The 16,501-nt window shown below is 42.6% G+C and overlaps 1 protein-coding gene across 5 annotated transcripts in view; it reads left to right on the top strand.

The window, feature by feature from the left end:
* The window catches only part of LOC139373483 (semaphorin-6D-like), a 97,173-nt gene extending 95,191 nt beyond the window's left edge, over positions 1-1,982 (top strand). For all 5 annotated transcript variants that reach the window (XM_071114051.1, XM_071114052.1, XM_071114047.1 and 2 more), the window contains one exon: positions 403-1,982. In XM_071114051.1, coding sequence (XP_070970152.1) covers positions 403-1,727 — 1,325 coding nt within the window. In that variant the 3' untranslated portion in view covers positions 1,728-1,982. The remainder of the gene's footprint in view (positions 1-402) is intronic.
* The last annotated feature ends 14,519 nt before the right edge of the window (positions 1,983-16,501 follow it).

The raw sequence follows: 16,501 nt of genomic DNA, 5'->3' as shown, positions 1-16,501 counted from the left end.
AGTGCTTGGCAGGATAGCTCTCTGTGTTTGATGGAGGGAAGAATTAATGACTTGGGGGGCTTGATTCAATCCGTATTGCGGAAGTATAGCCCAAGATGCGCGTTGTAGCTCGATTTGAAATTTTAAAAGCAATGTTTCCGTTTTTGCAGACACTGCATTCACGGTAATGCTGTGTCGTCTCAATAGAAATTGCCTTCACATTTTAACGCAGATCTTCCGCGATACGGATTTGAATCCAGCCCTTGATTTAGGATGAGTCATGCTGTTACATTCACACTGTGGCGGGGGGGAGAGAGACTGTGAAAGCCTTTTGATGTCATGACAGGACCTGACAAGGAAGGTTTTATTTTCGTAAGTCATGACATATTTTTCTTTCTTTTGTTTTTGCTTTTTCTCCTTTAGGTGTCCGAAGGCTCCCTGACATGGAGAAGTCCAGCCCCAGCGTCCACTACACCCTCCTGATCGCCTGCGTTCTGGTGGCCTTCTTCCTCGGCGCCATCCTCTCCGGCTTCCTGGTGTCATGCTACTGCAGTCACAACGCCCGCCGTGCCCACCGGCTTGGCAAGGACCCTGAGGCGTCCATCCACCCCGCCCTCTCGTTGCGCAGCCTGGCCAAGCTAAACGGCCTGCTGGACGGCCAGCCCAAAGAGGAGAAGCTGGACGTGTCCACGCCCAAGATGTACAGCTCCTTCATTCCCAGTGGGAAGGAGCACACTCCAGAGAGGCACGGGATGTCCCTGGGAGACCCGGACCTTAACCTCTCCCAAGGGGAGAACCTCTCGGGCCTGCCCACCCCAGACTCAACCCCGGACCTGCCCATCAAGAACATGAAGGCCTTCCGGAACCAGTGGGAGAGAAACCAGAACTGCAACAACGCCAAGGAGTCCAAGGCATCCCCTGGCACTGGCTTCAGCCTGGGTTCGTCAAGGTCCGTCACCCAGCAGGTGTTCCCCTTCTCTCACAGCCTGACCAACGGCCAAGCCCTGGGGCACCTGCCTGAGGAGAGGAAGATCCCCAACGATGAGCGTGCGCAGGGGGCTTCGGCCTCCCACTCCTGCTGCCCGCAGACGGTGGTGGACGTGGCGGCCCTGGACGAGCTCCTCAAGCACATCTACGAGGTCAGCGCCTCGGGCAGCCGCAGCATCACTGTGCTGACCTCACCGCGTGCCCCCCTACCGGGTAGCTCCAGTTCCAGCCATAACCACAGCAGCTTCAGATCCCAGCCCCAGATCCCTGAGACGGAGTCAGCCACGTACTACAGCTCCTCCACCCTGCCCAGGGACAGTCTGACCCGCCGCCTGGACGTGCCCCCGGACACCGCCGCCTCCTCGGCCGGAGCCACCCCACTGCAGCAACAGTCCATCCCCGAGCGAAGCGCAGTGACTCGTCACCACTCCCATAGGCACTTAATGATCAAGATGGGCAACGGAGGGGCCGTCCCGCGCCAACACAGCTTCAGACAGGACGGGGTTGGGCCACCTCCCCACCAACTGCTCACCCGGATGAACTCGTCAGGTGGTGGCGGGGGAGGGGTCGGCTGTGAGGTCCACCAGCCGCTCATCCCCAGTGCCTGCCTGACACGGCAGCACAGCTACAGCGAACCACCCCACCTTCACCGCGCAGCCATCGTACGCCGCACGGCCTCCCTCAAGCCCCAAGTGCCCCCCAAGCCCCTCTTCCTGCCTGCCACTTCGCCCGTAAATGAGCAAGGCAAGTACAACTACTGAGTGCTAAGGAGTCGGACCTAGAGGCTCCGAAACGACAGGCGATGTAACCGCGCTCCTCTGAGTTAGGGAAAGTGGAGCTCAAAGGGGGCAACTACTGGGACTGACACACCTTTTGGCGAGATGCCCGATAATAGCCTCCACACCTGATGAATGTCTTTGTACCATATTGGTATTATTGCAATGCTCCTTGATCACAGAAGGGTGATGAATTCACAGGATATAGAAAATGTGGTGGTATTATTTTGAGGGGGGGTGGGGGGGGTGGGCGGTTCTATGCCCTTCAGTGAGGCCAAAGAATACATTAACAGGAGCCCCAGAACTCAATGTAAAGGACAGATCGCAAGTCGACCACCGACGCTATGGACAATGCCTGTTCTAGCTTGGACCCAAGCCCTCAACCTAAGAGAACACCTCACGACACGAACGAACACCCTGCCTGTAATATGTGTATACTGTATGTGTGTGTATACAGGCATATGCACTGCACGTGAAGATACACACATGGCGTCGCCAGGAAGCAGCTACACGAACTGTGGTGAGACTCAACTCCTAGCCGTTTCTTAACCCTCTACGACATGGAGGCCCCACTCAGTACACATGTTCGGTATTACATCCCTCGACGCGTGGGATTTAGCAATAACTTACCGTTGTGCAGCTAAGTGTCAACTGGACCCCTTGAGGTAAGGGTAGGTACTTTACTTCATACAGCATACCTTGTGAAATTACTCCTTTGATAATGCTTCAAGTGATTCATTCTGTGTTAATGGAATGATACTGCAGAACGAGACATGAGCGTCAGTATCGACCCAACATGCATCACAGATTTGCCATTATGTTTGTCACTGGTGGTGGGGGGGGGGGGGTTCATTGTCATGATACCTAATACAATGACGGGGGGGGGGGGGGGGGGGGGGCTCTGCTGCACCGTGACAGGTGGCTGCCTCTGGGCCTGATGAGTTAGGAGAATCCTTGACCTGGTAGTGCTATGGTAAATCCAGAGGAATTGAACTTGCCCCCAATATGACTGTCGTTGAAGAAGACTATAGGGGCGCAGTGCATTGCAACCTCAAAAACGAGTTTGTTTCATCCTTAACACTTGGTGAAAATTGGTTCCACGGTGAGGCGTAATCATTCAGGCTATTCAAGTGTCTTAAAGCAGGGTCCCGAGAAATCACTCACGGGCACATAGCGCCCCCTTATGGACAAGCCCTTAATAACTGTAATAGTCAGTACTTATGTTTACCATATTGCTATTAACATTGTGGATATTGGTGTAAATAAAGGCAACTGTGGAAGAATACTAGCCAAACTTTGATTTGTATGTGTTAATGTGTGCCTTCTTTAATAGCGTGGTGTGTTCAACAAAAAAAAAGAGGTAAAAAGTATTTGTCTGCATTCTCAGCCTGTTATTACAAATTAATATTCAGCCTTGCCTCCTGCACGGACTCCATAGAGGTTCTGTTTTGACTGGCAGTGGAAGTCTGTCTATATTGTAGCTTGACAGATGTAAAAGAAAAAATAGCATTGTCTTTTTTTTTGTTCATGCTCTTCAAGCTTCTTTATATATATACTCCGTACCAGTCGAAAGATTTGGCATTTCCAGGTGAAGCTGGTTGACGGAATGCCAAGAGGGTGCAAAGCTGTCGTCAAGGCTAATGGTGGCTACTTTGAAGAATCTCAAATAAAATATATTTATTTGATTTGTTTAACAATTTTGGTTACTACATGATTCCATATGTGTTATTTCATAGTTTTGATGTCTTCTCTATTATTCTACAATGTAGAAAATAGTAAAAATAAAGAAAAACCCAGGAATGAGTAGGTGTCCAAACTTTTGACTGGTACTGTATATATTTTTAGGGGGGGGGGGGGGGGGCTAGATGGATAAGATTGGAGTAGACCCGAAAGTGTATCTGCAATGTTAGGTCTGTGCATCTGTGTCGTGTTTTTGAAAGTTCTCATATGTTTAACAAGGTATGGACATAGGGTGATGCCTAACTCTGCTTTTCAAAGACTGTCTGTATTTAAGGGCTCCATTCAATCCGTAGATTCCCCCAATAGAAATGCAAAGGTCATTTCCGATTTGCATTCGCGCTGCGCACGTCGGCTCAATCTCCGCTAAAGCAGGGACATTGCCTTTTACTTTTCGGTCATGCTATAGAATAGAGCCCCAGGTGTGTGGCGAAAGAAGCCAGCTGACGGGGTTGTAAATGAAAATGCTGCGAGAGGCACTGAAAGGCTGGATGGTTGATGACGGCCTGGTCCAACAAATATGCTATTCAAATGAAGTTCAGCATTATAGGACATGAATTAGGTGTGTCTGGAGATGCATGAAGCGATGCCTACAGTGAGATAAGTGCCCATTGGGTAGATATTTATTTGCTATTACTGTGTAAAAATGTTAAAACTCCACCCAACCTATATTGGTATTTGTTTCATGTTGGTACTATATCAACAATGGACTAATGAAACAAATACCGAAAGGTAGTTTTGGGGTGTAACTTTCCTTAAATACAGTAATAGCATCTTGTGTGTGTGCGTGCGTGCAAGGAACCAAGACTTTAACAAGTGAGTTGATTGAGTGTGTGCTGGTTCCATTGGAGTGCTTTCTGCCATGTATACCTTTTCAATTGCTATAAATATCGCTTCAGAAGAATGCTCAGACATGCATCTAAAATGTATTTCATTTGACATCTTATGTATCATACCACTCACTTGAGGTTTTGCTTTTTTGTTGTTGTAAATATAGCAAACCAGCGGTCACCTGCATCTCTGTGGTGAGTTCTTTTCACAGGTGAACTATGGCCCAGATGCTCCTGAGTTCTATTAAACACAGCTGTATGTCCCAATTTGAAAAGATATCTAATAAAATGCTCTTCAAATGCATGTTGTACATGTGTCAAATAGTTCATACAAGGGCCCAGTTCTGACCAGAGTTAAGTGAATGTGAATGGAAAGTAATTCCCTTTTTAATTCCCACTGATCTCTCTCTCTGCACATTCTGACCTTGAACTTAAGCATGAGAATAGAGTGCTATTCACCTGCTATTTGTTCAGGTGGAGATCGAAACAATTGAGGTGTGTCCTTATTCGGACCTTTTGAATTAATTCCACAACTTTTACACACGAGGAATCCATGAATATGATCGCGCAAACCTACTGGTTCCAAGTGGGAAAAGCATCTACTTCATTTTTTCTCTCACTATTTTCCACGCACTGTAATGTACATCTTCGTACGAGCTATTGATAAGAGCTAGGTAAATGAGTAATCCGTTTGGAAAAGGGAATTGTAAATATATGACACTTGTTTTTAAATATTTTCCCTTATCAACTGGAAACAAATGTGAAACCAGTCATATGGCAGCTAACAAGTATAACATCACCTTTACCACAGTAACGTTTCAGAAATGCTGTGCCATTATGCAGAATTTAAAATGTATGGCCTGTTAAGGTGCAGGGATGGGCACTCAAATGTCTTAATTATGGGCTACAGACTGTTTCCTATGATGTCAAATATTAGTCACTATCAGTATCGACCACCGGTAGGCCTAACGTGCTTAACAAGTCACGAGTTGCATGGATTCACTCGTGTGCAATAAGTGTTTAAAATGCTTTTTGAATGACTACCACATCTCTGTACCCCACACATACAATTATCTGTAAAGTCCCTCAGTCAAGCAGTGGATTTCGAACACGGATTCAACCACAAAGACCAGGGAGGTTTTCCAATGCCTCTTGAAGAAATCTACCTACTGGTAGATGAGTAAAAATAAAATGTAAAAAATGACATTGAATATCGCTTTGAACATGGTGAAGTTATTTATTACACTTAGGGTGGTGTATCGATTCACCCAATCGCTACATAGACACAGACATCCTTCCTAACACAGTTGCCGGAGAGGAAGAAAACCATTCAGGGATTTCACCATGAGGCCAATGGTGACTTTAAAGCAGTTACCGGTTAGAGTTTAATGGCTGTGATAGGAGAACACTGAGGATGGATCAACATTGTAGTTACTCCACAATACTAACCTAATTGACAGTGAAAAGAAGGAAGCCTGCGCAGAATATAAATATTCCAAAACATGTATCCTGTTTGCCCCAAGGCACCTAAGTATTAATGCAAAAAAATGTGGCAAAGCAATTAACTTTGTCCTGAATACAAAGTGTTATGTTTGTGGCAAATCCAATTGAACACATTATTGAGAACCACTCTCCATATTTTCAAGCATAGTGGCAGCTGTGTCATGTTATGGGTATGCTTGTTTTTTATTTTATTTTCCCTTTATTTATACAGGTTTTTCTCATTGAGATAACATATCTTTTCCAAGAGAGACCTGGTGCAATAGCAGCAGGTGGAACAATGTTTCAGACAAAACAACTTACATACACTAACACAACATTAAACAAAACTATAAACACACAGTACAACAAAAACATTTTACAAAAAAACACGAAAGTCTTGACAAAAAAAACAGCTTTCCTAAAGACAATTACACTCTTCTATGATATATACACCGATCAAGTGTTTAAACTCCACCAACGAAACTAGATCATAACATTTTTAAATGTTCAGGAGAGAATTCCAGGACCACGGAGCTAAGTAACTAAAACTATTTTTACCATGACCTGTTCTATTGTTTGGTACTGTTAGAAGCAAATGAGAATGGGACTGTAATTTGATATTTATTTACTTGTAATCATTAAGGACTCCAAGATAAAAAAAAAAAGAAACGGAATGGAGCTAAGAACAGGCAAAATCCTAGAGGAAAACCTGGTTCAGTCTGCTTTCCACCAGACACTGGGAGACATTCACCTTTCAGCAGGACAAAACATTTCACAAGGCCAAATATACAGTGGCCGAGTTACAGTTTTGACTTAAATCTATGGCAAGACCTGAAAATGGTTGTCTAACAATGATCAACAACCAACTTGACAGAGCTTTGAAGTATTTTAAAAAGAATAATGTGCAAATATTGTACAATCCAGGTGTGCAAAGCTCTTAGAGAGTTACCCAGAAAGACTCTCAGCTCTAATCGCGGCCAAAGGTGCTTCTACAAAGTCGATAAGGGAACACAACGTAGATAACTGAACACATTTCTGCATTGCTGTGTGCAAACATTTCTAAAAACATGTTATCACTTTGTCATTGTGAGGTATTTTGTGTAAAATAAATCTATTTAATTTGAATTCAGGCTCTAACAACAAATTGTGGAATAAGTCAAGGGGTATTAATACTTTTTGAAGGCAGTGTAGGATAATTAAACCGTTACGGCACGCAGCACGCAAACCAAGCCCTAACCGTTTGAACTGGACGCATGGCGCAATACTTGTTGGCTGTGTCTTCACACAGTTCCATAGTTAGTGCAGGCAATAAATGAAGGTAGCCAGTCTATCGTTGTACACTATTCTCCCTATTATAAGTCGATGTACACTAATATTCCAACATTACCGTGTGGTAATTATCTGAATTAATCAAACCACCGCTTTTTTTCTTTCATGTGCAAAGGCTCTCAAAACCAGTTTAATGATTAATAAATACTTCCCTAGCCCTAAATAATCTACACGATCAGAGTAGTTTTAAATCTACAAATTGCTGCTGAAACAGATATGAATATGCATATATTTAGATGACTTTCTTAGATTCTGAACCCGTTCTCTCAATATTTTCTATTGAGTCTGTCAGCAAAATTCAAATTGAAAAAAGGCACACCGTATTTAAAGGGATGGCTTAAGATAAACGTGCTGAAACCCCTATTGAATGAAAACTCCTGGAGAAAATCTGTTGGCCAGCAAGTGGGAGGGTTTTCAGCAGTTGAAATACATGTATTCAGTGCGAGCAAGGGAACCACGCCTGCAAAGCCTGTTATACAACTTCATAAGGGAAGTCTGAATACCAACTACTGAGAATGTGTTTGAAAGATGTGTAAGAAAGGCCTAATTTCCTAAATCGGAATCGGCCCCTGGGTGAAGAGTAAGGTTATGAATAAATCACACTGCTCCAAGTGGACCATGTCCTCTGCATGTCCAGTAAATTGCACTTTTTACTTGGTCTGATCAGACATTAAGATTGCTTTATATTATAAGAATCGAAATCACTAATTTACATAGATAATTTAGATTATAACCATACCTTGCCTGTCAGATTCTGTTGTTCCGAGCATGTTAATGTAAAGTTTCTAAAACATGTTTTTAAAAATTCAAATAATAAAAAGGTGAAGTCTGTCCTATGACATTTCCTGCCAAGAAATGTGGTATTCATATCACTTCAAATGCACATCTGGGTCATTTATCTTTCATGTAACATAAAATTGGAACCAGAACAGCTTGCAAAAGGTCAAGAATGTGATTTTATGATATACTTGGAGAAGAATAAACCATATTTTTGGGGGTGGATTAAAAATAAGAAATGGTTCAGGTTGCAGCCACATGCCCATCTAAAACTCAGATCTTTGGCACCCTCATGGGGTCTATTGCGCACTGTGCAGCGCAGATGGAGATGGCAGCTTCTGCGTCGTTTATTGATGAGTAAGTGTAGAGCCGGGATTCAAGCCCACCGCGGGTTACAGGCATTGCAGCTTTTAAAGGAAATTCCCGATAAGAGCCGACATATGCAGCGTTCATGGTGAATGGGAACTCCACGAAAGCAGGAACATTGCCTTGAGAAATCACAATGCCGATAACCTGCTCTCAAATTGAATCCCGGGCCCAGTGTTTTTATGCAGACACTTTTGTGTAGTAAATTGACCAAAGAAGAAACTTTAATTCAATGATTCGTTTATTAATCATAGAGAAGAGAACATGTTCAATCAATAGACAAGGGAATCTGTCATAAGTGGCTACATGGGACCCAAATAACATTTTAAACAGGTAAAAAAGACCAAACAATTAGTCATCAATGAATAGTGAAAGGAAGTAACATAATAAAATGTAACAACATCTATCCAATGATTAGAACAGTTATAATAGCCTCAAATCCTACTACAACCGTTGGTGATGTACTGCTCACAGGTGTGTTGACGAGCAACATGAACACTCTCTGGTTCTTTTGTAAGTAAATCCAAAACAAGAACACACAAAAAAAAAAAGCCAGGCCCCATTGACTAAGAACCGACTGATCAAACACCAGGTAGTACTGGATCCATTTTCCATTCAGACAAGTATAAGACACACGCGATAGGTTAAAGCCTCTCTGCCTGGCACTCAGCATTAAAGTGTAAGGTCCTGCAACAGACTAGCATCCTGTGGAGGGGGTGTACTTGTAGGCCTACATAAAGCTGCCTCACGCTACAGGGCCATTCTGGCTCGGACAGGTCTATATTGTTCAAGGGTTACTTACTTCCCCCTGGCTTCCTCATATTTAAAATACTCGGCTAACACAAGGTATTTTACACAACAAAATCGCTCCGATGCTTAACCAAACATGTTTTACATCAGTAAACCTGTTAAAACCCACACATTAAGCTTTGTTTGGGCATAGCCTGCTCTGCTTGTGGTTGACAATTTATCGTGGCTGAGGTACAATTATTTGCTCCAAATAAAGTATTTTCATAGGGGGCGCTGAATTCCATATTCTGTAGTACTCTACTTTCTACAGAAGGAAGGACATACATCCTTCATATGCACCAAAGTCCAGGTCATAGCCTAAGTGCTGTTGTCCATTAGTTTACACCAATTAGGGGAGGGGTGGTAGGGTTAGCAGAAAATAAAGGAATCCTAGTGTAATGCTGAATTCATAACCAAATGGGAAGGTGGTAATTTCCAGCTTGCCAGCTTGTAGTCCAAAAACCATGAAATTTGATCTCTCTGGTTCGTTTAGCCATTCTTATTGGAAAATGAAGGTCAAGTCTAGGTAGGGACCCAGCTTTTGTCATATTTATATAACGTTTATTTTTTTGTTTAGCATTTTAGTTGACCCTAACATAATTATCCTCACCTGCCACACTAATTCTCTTAACCTGCTGCATACGTTCTCCTCAACTTGCTACGAAACGTATATTCTGACAAAAGCTGGATCCCTTATAGCCATAACCAAAAATGAATGGGGAAAAAATAAGGGATAAATGGCACCAAAAATAAAGTCTGAGGTTAACACAGGCTTAGGAGATCTTATACGTTTTGTTTCTAATATCAGTCAGTTAACATTGCCTTAATTATGAAACCTTTGTTCTTTCGGGTACTAGGGGGTAACCTGTAATTCACATTAACACCACAAGATGTCACCAAATTATTGTCCCAACACTTTCCCTGGCTGCCACTGCTCTTGCTCAACAAAACTTTTCCTCTGTGTCATCATAACTTTTGGAGATATTTCAACAAAATAGATTTCGTGGTAAGTTTATCTAATTACTAGGGGGTAACTGGCCCCTGAGGTGTATTTCTGTCTGTAATAAAGCCCTTTGTGGGGAAAAGCTCATTAATTCATTAACTCATTCACACATCGCTTCTGCCCTCCCATGTTTGCTCCACTGCCCAGTCATGTGAAATCCATAGATTAGGGCCTAATTTAATTGATTTCAATTGACTGATTTCCTTACATGAACTGTAACTCAACAAAATCTTTGAGTGTTGTGTTTATATTTTTGTTCAGTATTTTATTTTTAATTTAACTAGGCAAGTCAGTTAAGAACAACTTCTTATTTGCAATGACGGCCTAGGAACAGTGCGTTAACTGCCTTGTTCAGGGGCAGAACAGATTTCTATTTTTTTACCTTGTCAGCTCTGGGATTCAACCCTTCAACCACTAGGCTACCTGCCGCCCCTAGTATAATAATGAGTAGTTATTTATGATACAAGGTTCATTGTAGATCAGTCAGTCAGCAGTCACCTGCACTGTCAAACAAGCCCAAAGACTTCTTAAACCCCAAACCCCAGTCTGCTCTAGTTAGTCTGCCTCGCCCGTGTTCCCAGAAGTCTGGCGATGTTGGGTCTCTGGCTTTAGATAATATGTGTTTCATAACGGGGCTGCCTCCCTGTCATTTCAAAACAAAGTGGCCTATGTCAAGCACATGGAGTAGTGAATAAGGATTCTGAGTTTTCACCTAAATATATTTTCACATGCGTTTGCTTTGGAAAATGTTTTATGGAAAAGGAATGTATGAACGATTCGCCGTACTGCTCGTTGATAATATGACCGGGCGGGTCAGATTACTTTTTTTATTTTAATTTTATTTAACTAGGCAAGTCAGTTAAGAACAAATTCCTATTTTCAATGACGGTCTATGAACAGTGGGATAACTGCATTGTTCAGGGGCAGAACGACAGATTTGTACCTTGTCAGCTCGGGGGTTTGAACTTGCAACTTTCCGGTTAGTCGTCCAACGCTCTAACCACTCGGCTACCCTGCCGCCCAATTTTACCTGGTCACATAACGGGCCATAGCCCTGTGCACCCTGGTTCAGCCTAATCAATCTCCCTCATTACCTGTCTGAAAGTGACTCACACCTGCACCCCTAGTCCCCCCCCCCATGTGCTTTGACTGAACGGTCTGTACATGTGACACAATACAGCAGTTGCCTCAAGCTATTGAAAAAAGGGATTACCTGATATCACAACAGTGTTTGCGAAAGAATATACAAGATCCCCTTTGTGATCTAGCCCTTAAATGACCTGCCATTACATAGGCTCTACAGGAGGGCATTACACGATCGCTTTCCTTATCAATTCTAAACCTAGTTGATATTATGAATATTACATAACAGTTGTATTTGATGTCATAAATGTATTCATGCCAAACATAAATTGACTTCAAAGTTACTTTACATTACTAACTTTGCAGCAGCCATGGGGTACACAACAAAGTGGGGACAGTCTGTTAGGTTTATTTTACCCAATGCAGTTGGCATTTTTCCTGTTTGTCCTTAAGAAAACAAAAACACATTTTTACACAGTAGAAAAGAGAGACTTGACAAATAATATACACGGTTGGTTCATCTTAGAGGTACATTTTGGCTCTTGTAGTAACTACTCTTTCTTTTTTTGAGAATGACCCAGTAAAATGAAGTGAGAACCTGGGTTCTTTCGAGGTCGATTCTTTCACACAGCTGAAAATACATTGTTGGTCATAGTAGCGTCCCCACATTATGAGCCACAGGGTTGCAATATACAGTATGTTTCAACTCCACATCATTGACCAGTAAATGTAGTTATTACATCAGTGGGAAAAAAAGGCAGACTATGTAATCTGACACAGATCAATTGTGATCTAACAGAAGGCAATAGTGTGAAGGTGAGGGCATACAGTCACGCATGATTTTACAACATACTAGAATACCAGAACACAACATTGTTGAAGAAAAGCAGCACATGATTTAATAACAAGTTATTTACAAATATCACATTCCAAAAACCATATATCTGTAACTTTTTTCCTACTCGTTCAGACTTCACACCCGCTGCCGTGTCAATTTCAAATTGCAGAGGTACAGACTAACTTCTGCTCGGATACCACCATCTTGGAAAAACACAATGATTATTCAAAATGTCAAAATGAGATGAGAAAAATGAGATGAGAAAAATGTTGACAATCGCTTACAAAAAGGCTTTGAAATAGACAAATATTGCAATGAAGCACAGGCCTAACAGCACTTCTGATCTGTGACAGATAGGCAATACAGTACCTTCAGAAAGTATTCACACCCCTTCCACATTTTGTTGTGTTACAGCCTGAATTTAAAATTGATTAAATTAAGATTTTGTCTCACTGGCCTACACACAATATCCCCTAATGTCAAAGTGGAATTATGTTTGTAGACATTCTTCCAAATTAATAAAAAACAATGAAAAGCTGAAATTACCTGAGTCAATAAGTATTCAATCCCTTTGTTAGGGCAAGCCTTAATATGTTCAGGAGGTGTTTAACAAGTTGCATAATAAATTGCACGGACTCACTCTGTGTGCAATAAATACACTACCTCATCTCTGTACCCCACACATACAATTATCTGTAAGGTCCCTCAGTCAAGCAGTGAATTTCAAATACAGATTCAGCCACAAAGACCAGGGAGGTTTTACAATGCCTCGCAAAAAAGGGCACCTATTGGTAGATGAGTACATTTTTTAAAAAGGAGACATTGAATATCCCTTAATTACACTTTGGATGGTGTATCAATACACCCAGGAACTAAAAAGATACAGGCGTCCTTCCGAACACAGTTGCCGGAGAGGAAGGAAACCGCACAGGGATTTCACTTTGAGACCAATGGTGACTTTAAAACAATTACAGAGTTTAATGGCTGTGATAGGAGAAAACTGGAGAATAGATCAACAACATTGTACTTACTCCACAATATTAACCTAATTGACAGAGTGAAAAGAAGGAAGCATGTAGAGAATAGACATTCCAAAACATGCATTCTGTTTGCAACAAGGCACTAAAGTAATACTGCAAAAAATGTGGCAAACCAATTAACACTTTGTATTCAGGACATATAGTTATGTTTGGGACAAATCCAGAGTACCACTCCCCATATTGTCCTGCATAGTTGTGGCTGCGTCATGTAGTCAATAAAGACAGTGGAGTTAAGGATAAAGGATAAGAGAGAAAAGAAATGGAGCTAAGCACAGGTAAAATCCTAGAGGAAAACCTGGTTCAGTCTACTTTCCACCAGACACTGGGAGATGAATTCACCTTTCAGCAGGACAACAATCAAATTTACACTAGAGTTGCTTACCAAGACAGGGAATGTTCCTAGAATCGGGGTGGGTACTGGAATTGACTCATGAGACTTACCCTTGTCTTTCCTTTTTATTGTCTCCCCTCCATACGCTTGATGAATGGTGGAGCCCATCGATACTTCCCGGGCATCCTTCCACTTCACAAAGAGCAGGGAGCCATCCCTTATCCACCGTAAAGATCCTCCTGGGGATTTCTTGGTCAGTGCATTTTCTTCTGATCTTGGGAAGCCCAATCTGCCTTCCCTCAAGGTACCACACGCTCCCATTTCCATGTCAAATAAGTCCTAGAATCGTTTTGGGCTGGAGAAGTAGTTGTCAAGGTACACATGGTGATCTGAGCCAAGGATAGAGGGCCTTACGAGTGACATCACTGCATCGTAAGACATTCCAAAGCCAACGGGGAATGTGTTCTTGCCAATATACACAGCATAGTCCACTGTATAGCCATTGCTGGCGTCAGCTAACACAGAAATCTTGAAGCCATATTTAGTCAGCTTTGACGTGATATATTCAATCAACCCATTTCTTAGTTTTGATGCCACCATCCGTTCATCTACAGCCAGGTTTCTATGTGGGTGGAAACAGGACAGGCAGGCATGACGGATGTCATTCATTAATGGTTTGAGTCGGAATAGCCTGTCATATTCAGGTGTGCCCTTTTTACTGTCATTGATAGCGTCCTCATCAGGATCCCTCATGTGAATGTTCCATGCTATGATTCTGTATCTATCCCTGTTCATCACAGTAGCTGGAAATTGAATCGAGAAGATGGAGTTTGTTTTCCAGTAATCACTGATGGCTCTGGTCTTAACCAGCGCAGTAAACAGGACCAATCCAATGAATTTGTAAAACTCATTCACAGTTATCCACTTAAACTTTTTTCCTCTACAAATGTTTCTAGCCACTTTTCTATTTGTATTGTCGCAGAGGGTTCTGACTGTGGCTTTGGTGAAAAACAAGTGGAATACGTCTAGCGGTGAGTACATGGCTGAGGGATCTACTTGAGGTCTAGGAGGTCTGCTTGGACAAAATCTCATAGATTGAGGACCCTCGTCAGGTTCTTCCTCGTTTTTCCATGGCTGGTGTGGCTGATCTGACTCGGTTGTTCTGTGTGGTAAGCGAGCGGTTTCGCTTGGGGTTGAGAGCCGTGGTACTTTGGACTTGAGAGAGGGTGAGGCCAGCACTCTTTTACGTGGGGAATGGGTCTTTGCTGACGGGCTATGCTGTTGGTCTGGATGTAAGGTCCTCGGCAGATGAACTTCATCTTCGTCAGTTTAAACACTATGAAGACAAACAGTTATTATCAAATCAGTTACAAAACAACACTTCAGTTGAGCTACAGCTGTGCAAAAGGCTTTATCAGTGTTGGGACTTCAGTTCACTTTAAAACTTGAAGGTAAAAAAAGAGCAGAACTAGCCCCCCCCCCCCCCCCCCCCCCCCCCCCCCCCCCCATCCCAAGCAAACACAGTTGATTAAACTACACTGACCACAAATATAAAAGGCAACATGTAAAATGTTGGTCCTGTGTTTCATGAGCTTTTCCTTACGCACAAAAAGCTTATTTCTCAAAAAATGTTTGTTCACATCCCTGTTAATGAGCTGATTAAACTGCATGATCATTGCACAGGTGCACCTTGCTGGGGTCCTGGCTGGGGCTTCCTGTGTGGTTGCTGCCGCACAGCCTTTTTATGATTTCAGCTCCTTTTCCATCCTCATAGACAGACGGAGAAAAAAAAGGAGAACATATGCTGTTGTACCAGGCCTAGACAGCAGGATACAACTCATCTGCTTCATCCTACTGCTGTGTACATGGGTCCACATTCACACGTCTACATTCCATGTCAATTCGACGTGGCCAACACCCACCGTCTCAGATAAATCTGAAACCAGATCTGAACTCAAGTTTACAAACTGAGGAAATGATGCCTTCCAAATAGTTTGTAAAAAAAAAAATGTATTCAGACAAAAATGAGACTCGGGAGCGAATTCATTTTCAAGTTGCTCATTTAGATTTCAGATCTTTCTTTTAACGGATTGGCTGCGGATCCGACATTTCCGGACCTTTCCTCCCGACTGCTTAAGGTCCCAAAGCCTCTGTGCATGTGGGGGACGCTCCACGAGGCCAAATATGGGCTTTGATCGAAACTAAATACAGGTAGGCTATGGTACAGTGTGTTAACGCCATCCGGTTGGTATGCAGATGCTGCATGGACGTTTCACCGGTAAAATCGTGAGAAGTACCATTCACGATTGACAGTGAGAAATGTAAAGGAAGATTCTCTGTGAGTAGAGGAGAGAATGTGTGAAACGTAGAGAATCCTGCAAATGCGCAGAAGCCCCAGGACACTCAACCTGCATCAGTTTTAAAAACAGCAACTCAGTTATGGACATCACATTTATTTGAGAATGTGGCTACTTTGCATAATGAAAGGATTTGGAGGGGAAGGCATTCTCACCTGTGAATGGTGTCGTTTGGCCCCCAAAACCTCGTTTTACACATTCAAATGGAAAGTATGCAATAGAATTCCTTGTTTCACTAGTAGTAAACAGTGCCTTCCGAAAGTATTCAGACCCCCTGACTTTCCACATTTTCTTAAATTACAGCATTATTCTAAAATAGATTCAAAAGATAATCGTCAGCAATCTACACAATACCCTATATTGACAAAGTGAAAACCGGTTTATAAATGATTGCAAATCTATGAAAATGTTTAAAACAGAAATACCTTATTTACGTAAGTACTCAGACCCTTTGCTGAGACTTGAAATTGAGCTCAGGTGCATCCTGTTTCCATAGATCATCCTTGAGATGTTTCTACAACTTGATTGGAGTCCACCTGTGATAAATTAAATTGATTGGACATGATTTGGAAAGACACACACCTGTCTATATAAGGTCCCACAGTTGAAGGTGCATGTCAGAGCAAAAACCAAGCCATGAGGTTCAAGGAATTGTCCGTAGAGCACCGAGACAGGATCGTGTCAAGGCACAGATCTGGGGATAGGTACCAAAACATTTCTGTGGCATTGAATGTCCCCAAAAAACACAGTGGGCTTCATAATTCTTAAATGGAAGAAGTTTGGAACCACCACGACTC

The sequence above is a fragment of the Oncorhynchus clarkii genome, chromosome 18, assembly GCF_045791955.1.
Source record: "Oncorhynchus clarkii lewisi isolate Uvic-CL-2024 chromosome 18, UVic_Ocla_1.0, whole genome shotgun sequence".
NCBI lineage: Eukaryota > Metazoa > Chordata > Actinopteri > Salmoniformes > Salmonidae > Oncorhynchus > Oncorhynchus clarkii.
The sequence above is the reverse complement of the archived record's forward strand: the minus strand, read 5'-3'. Positions and strand labels throughout refer to the sequence as shown.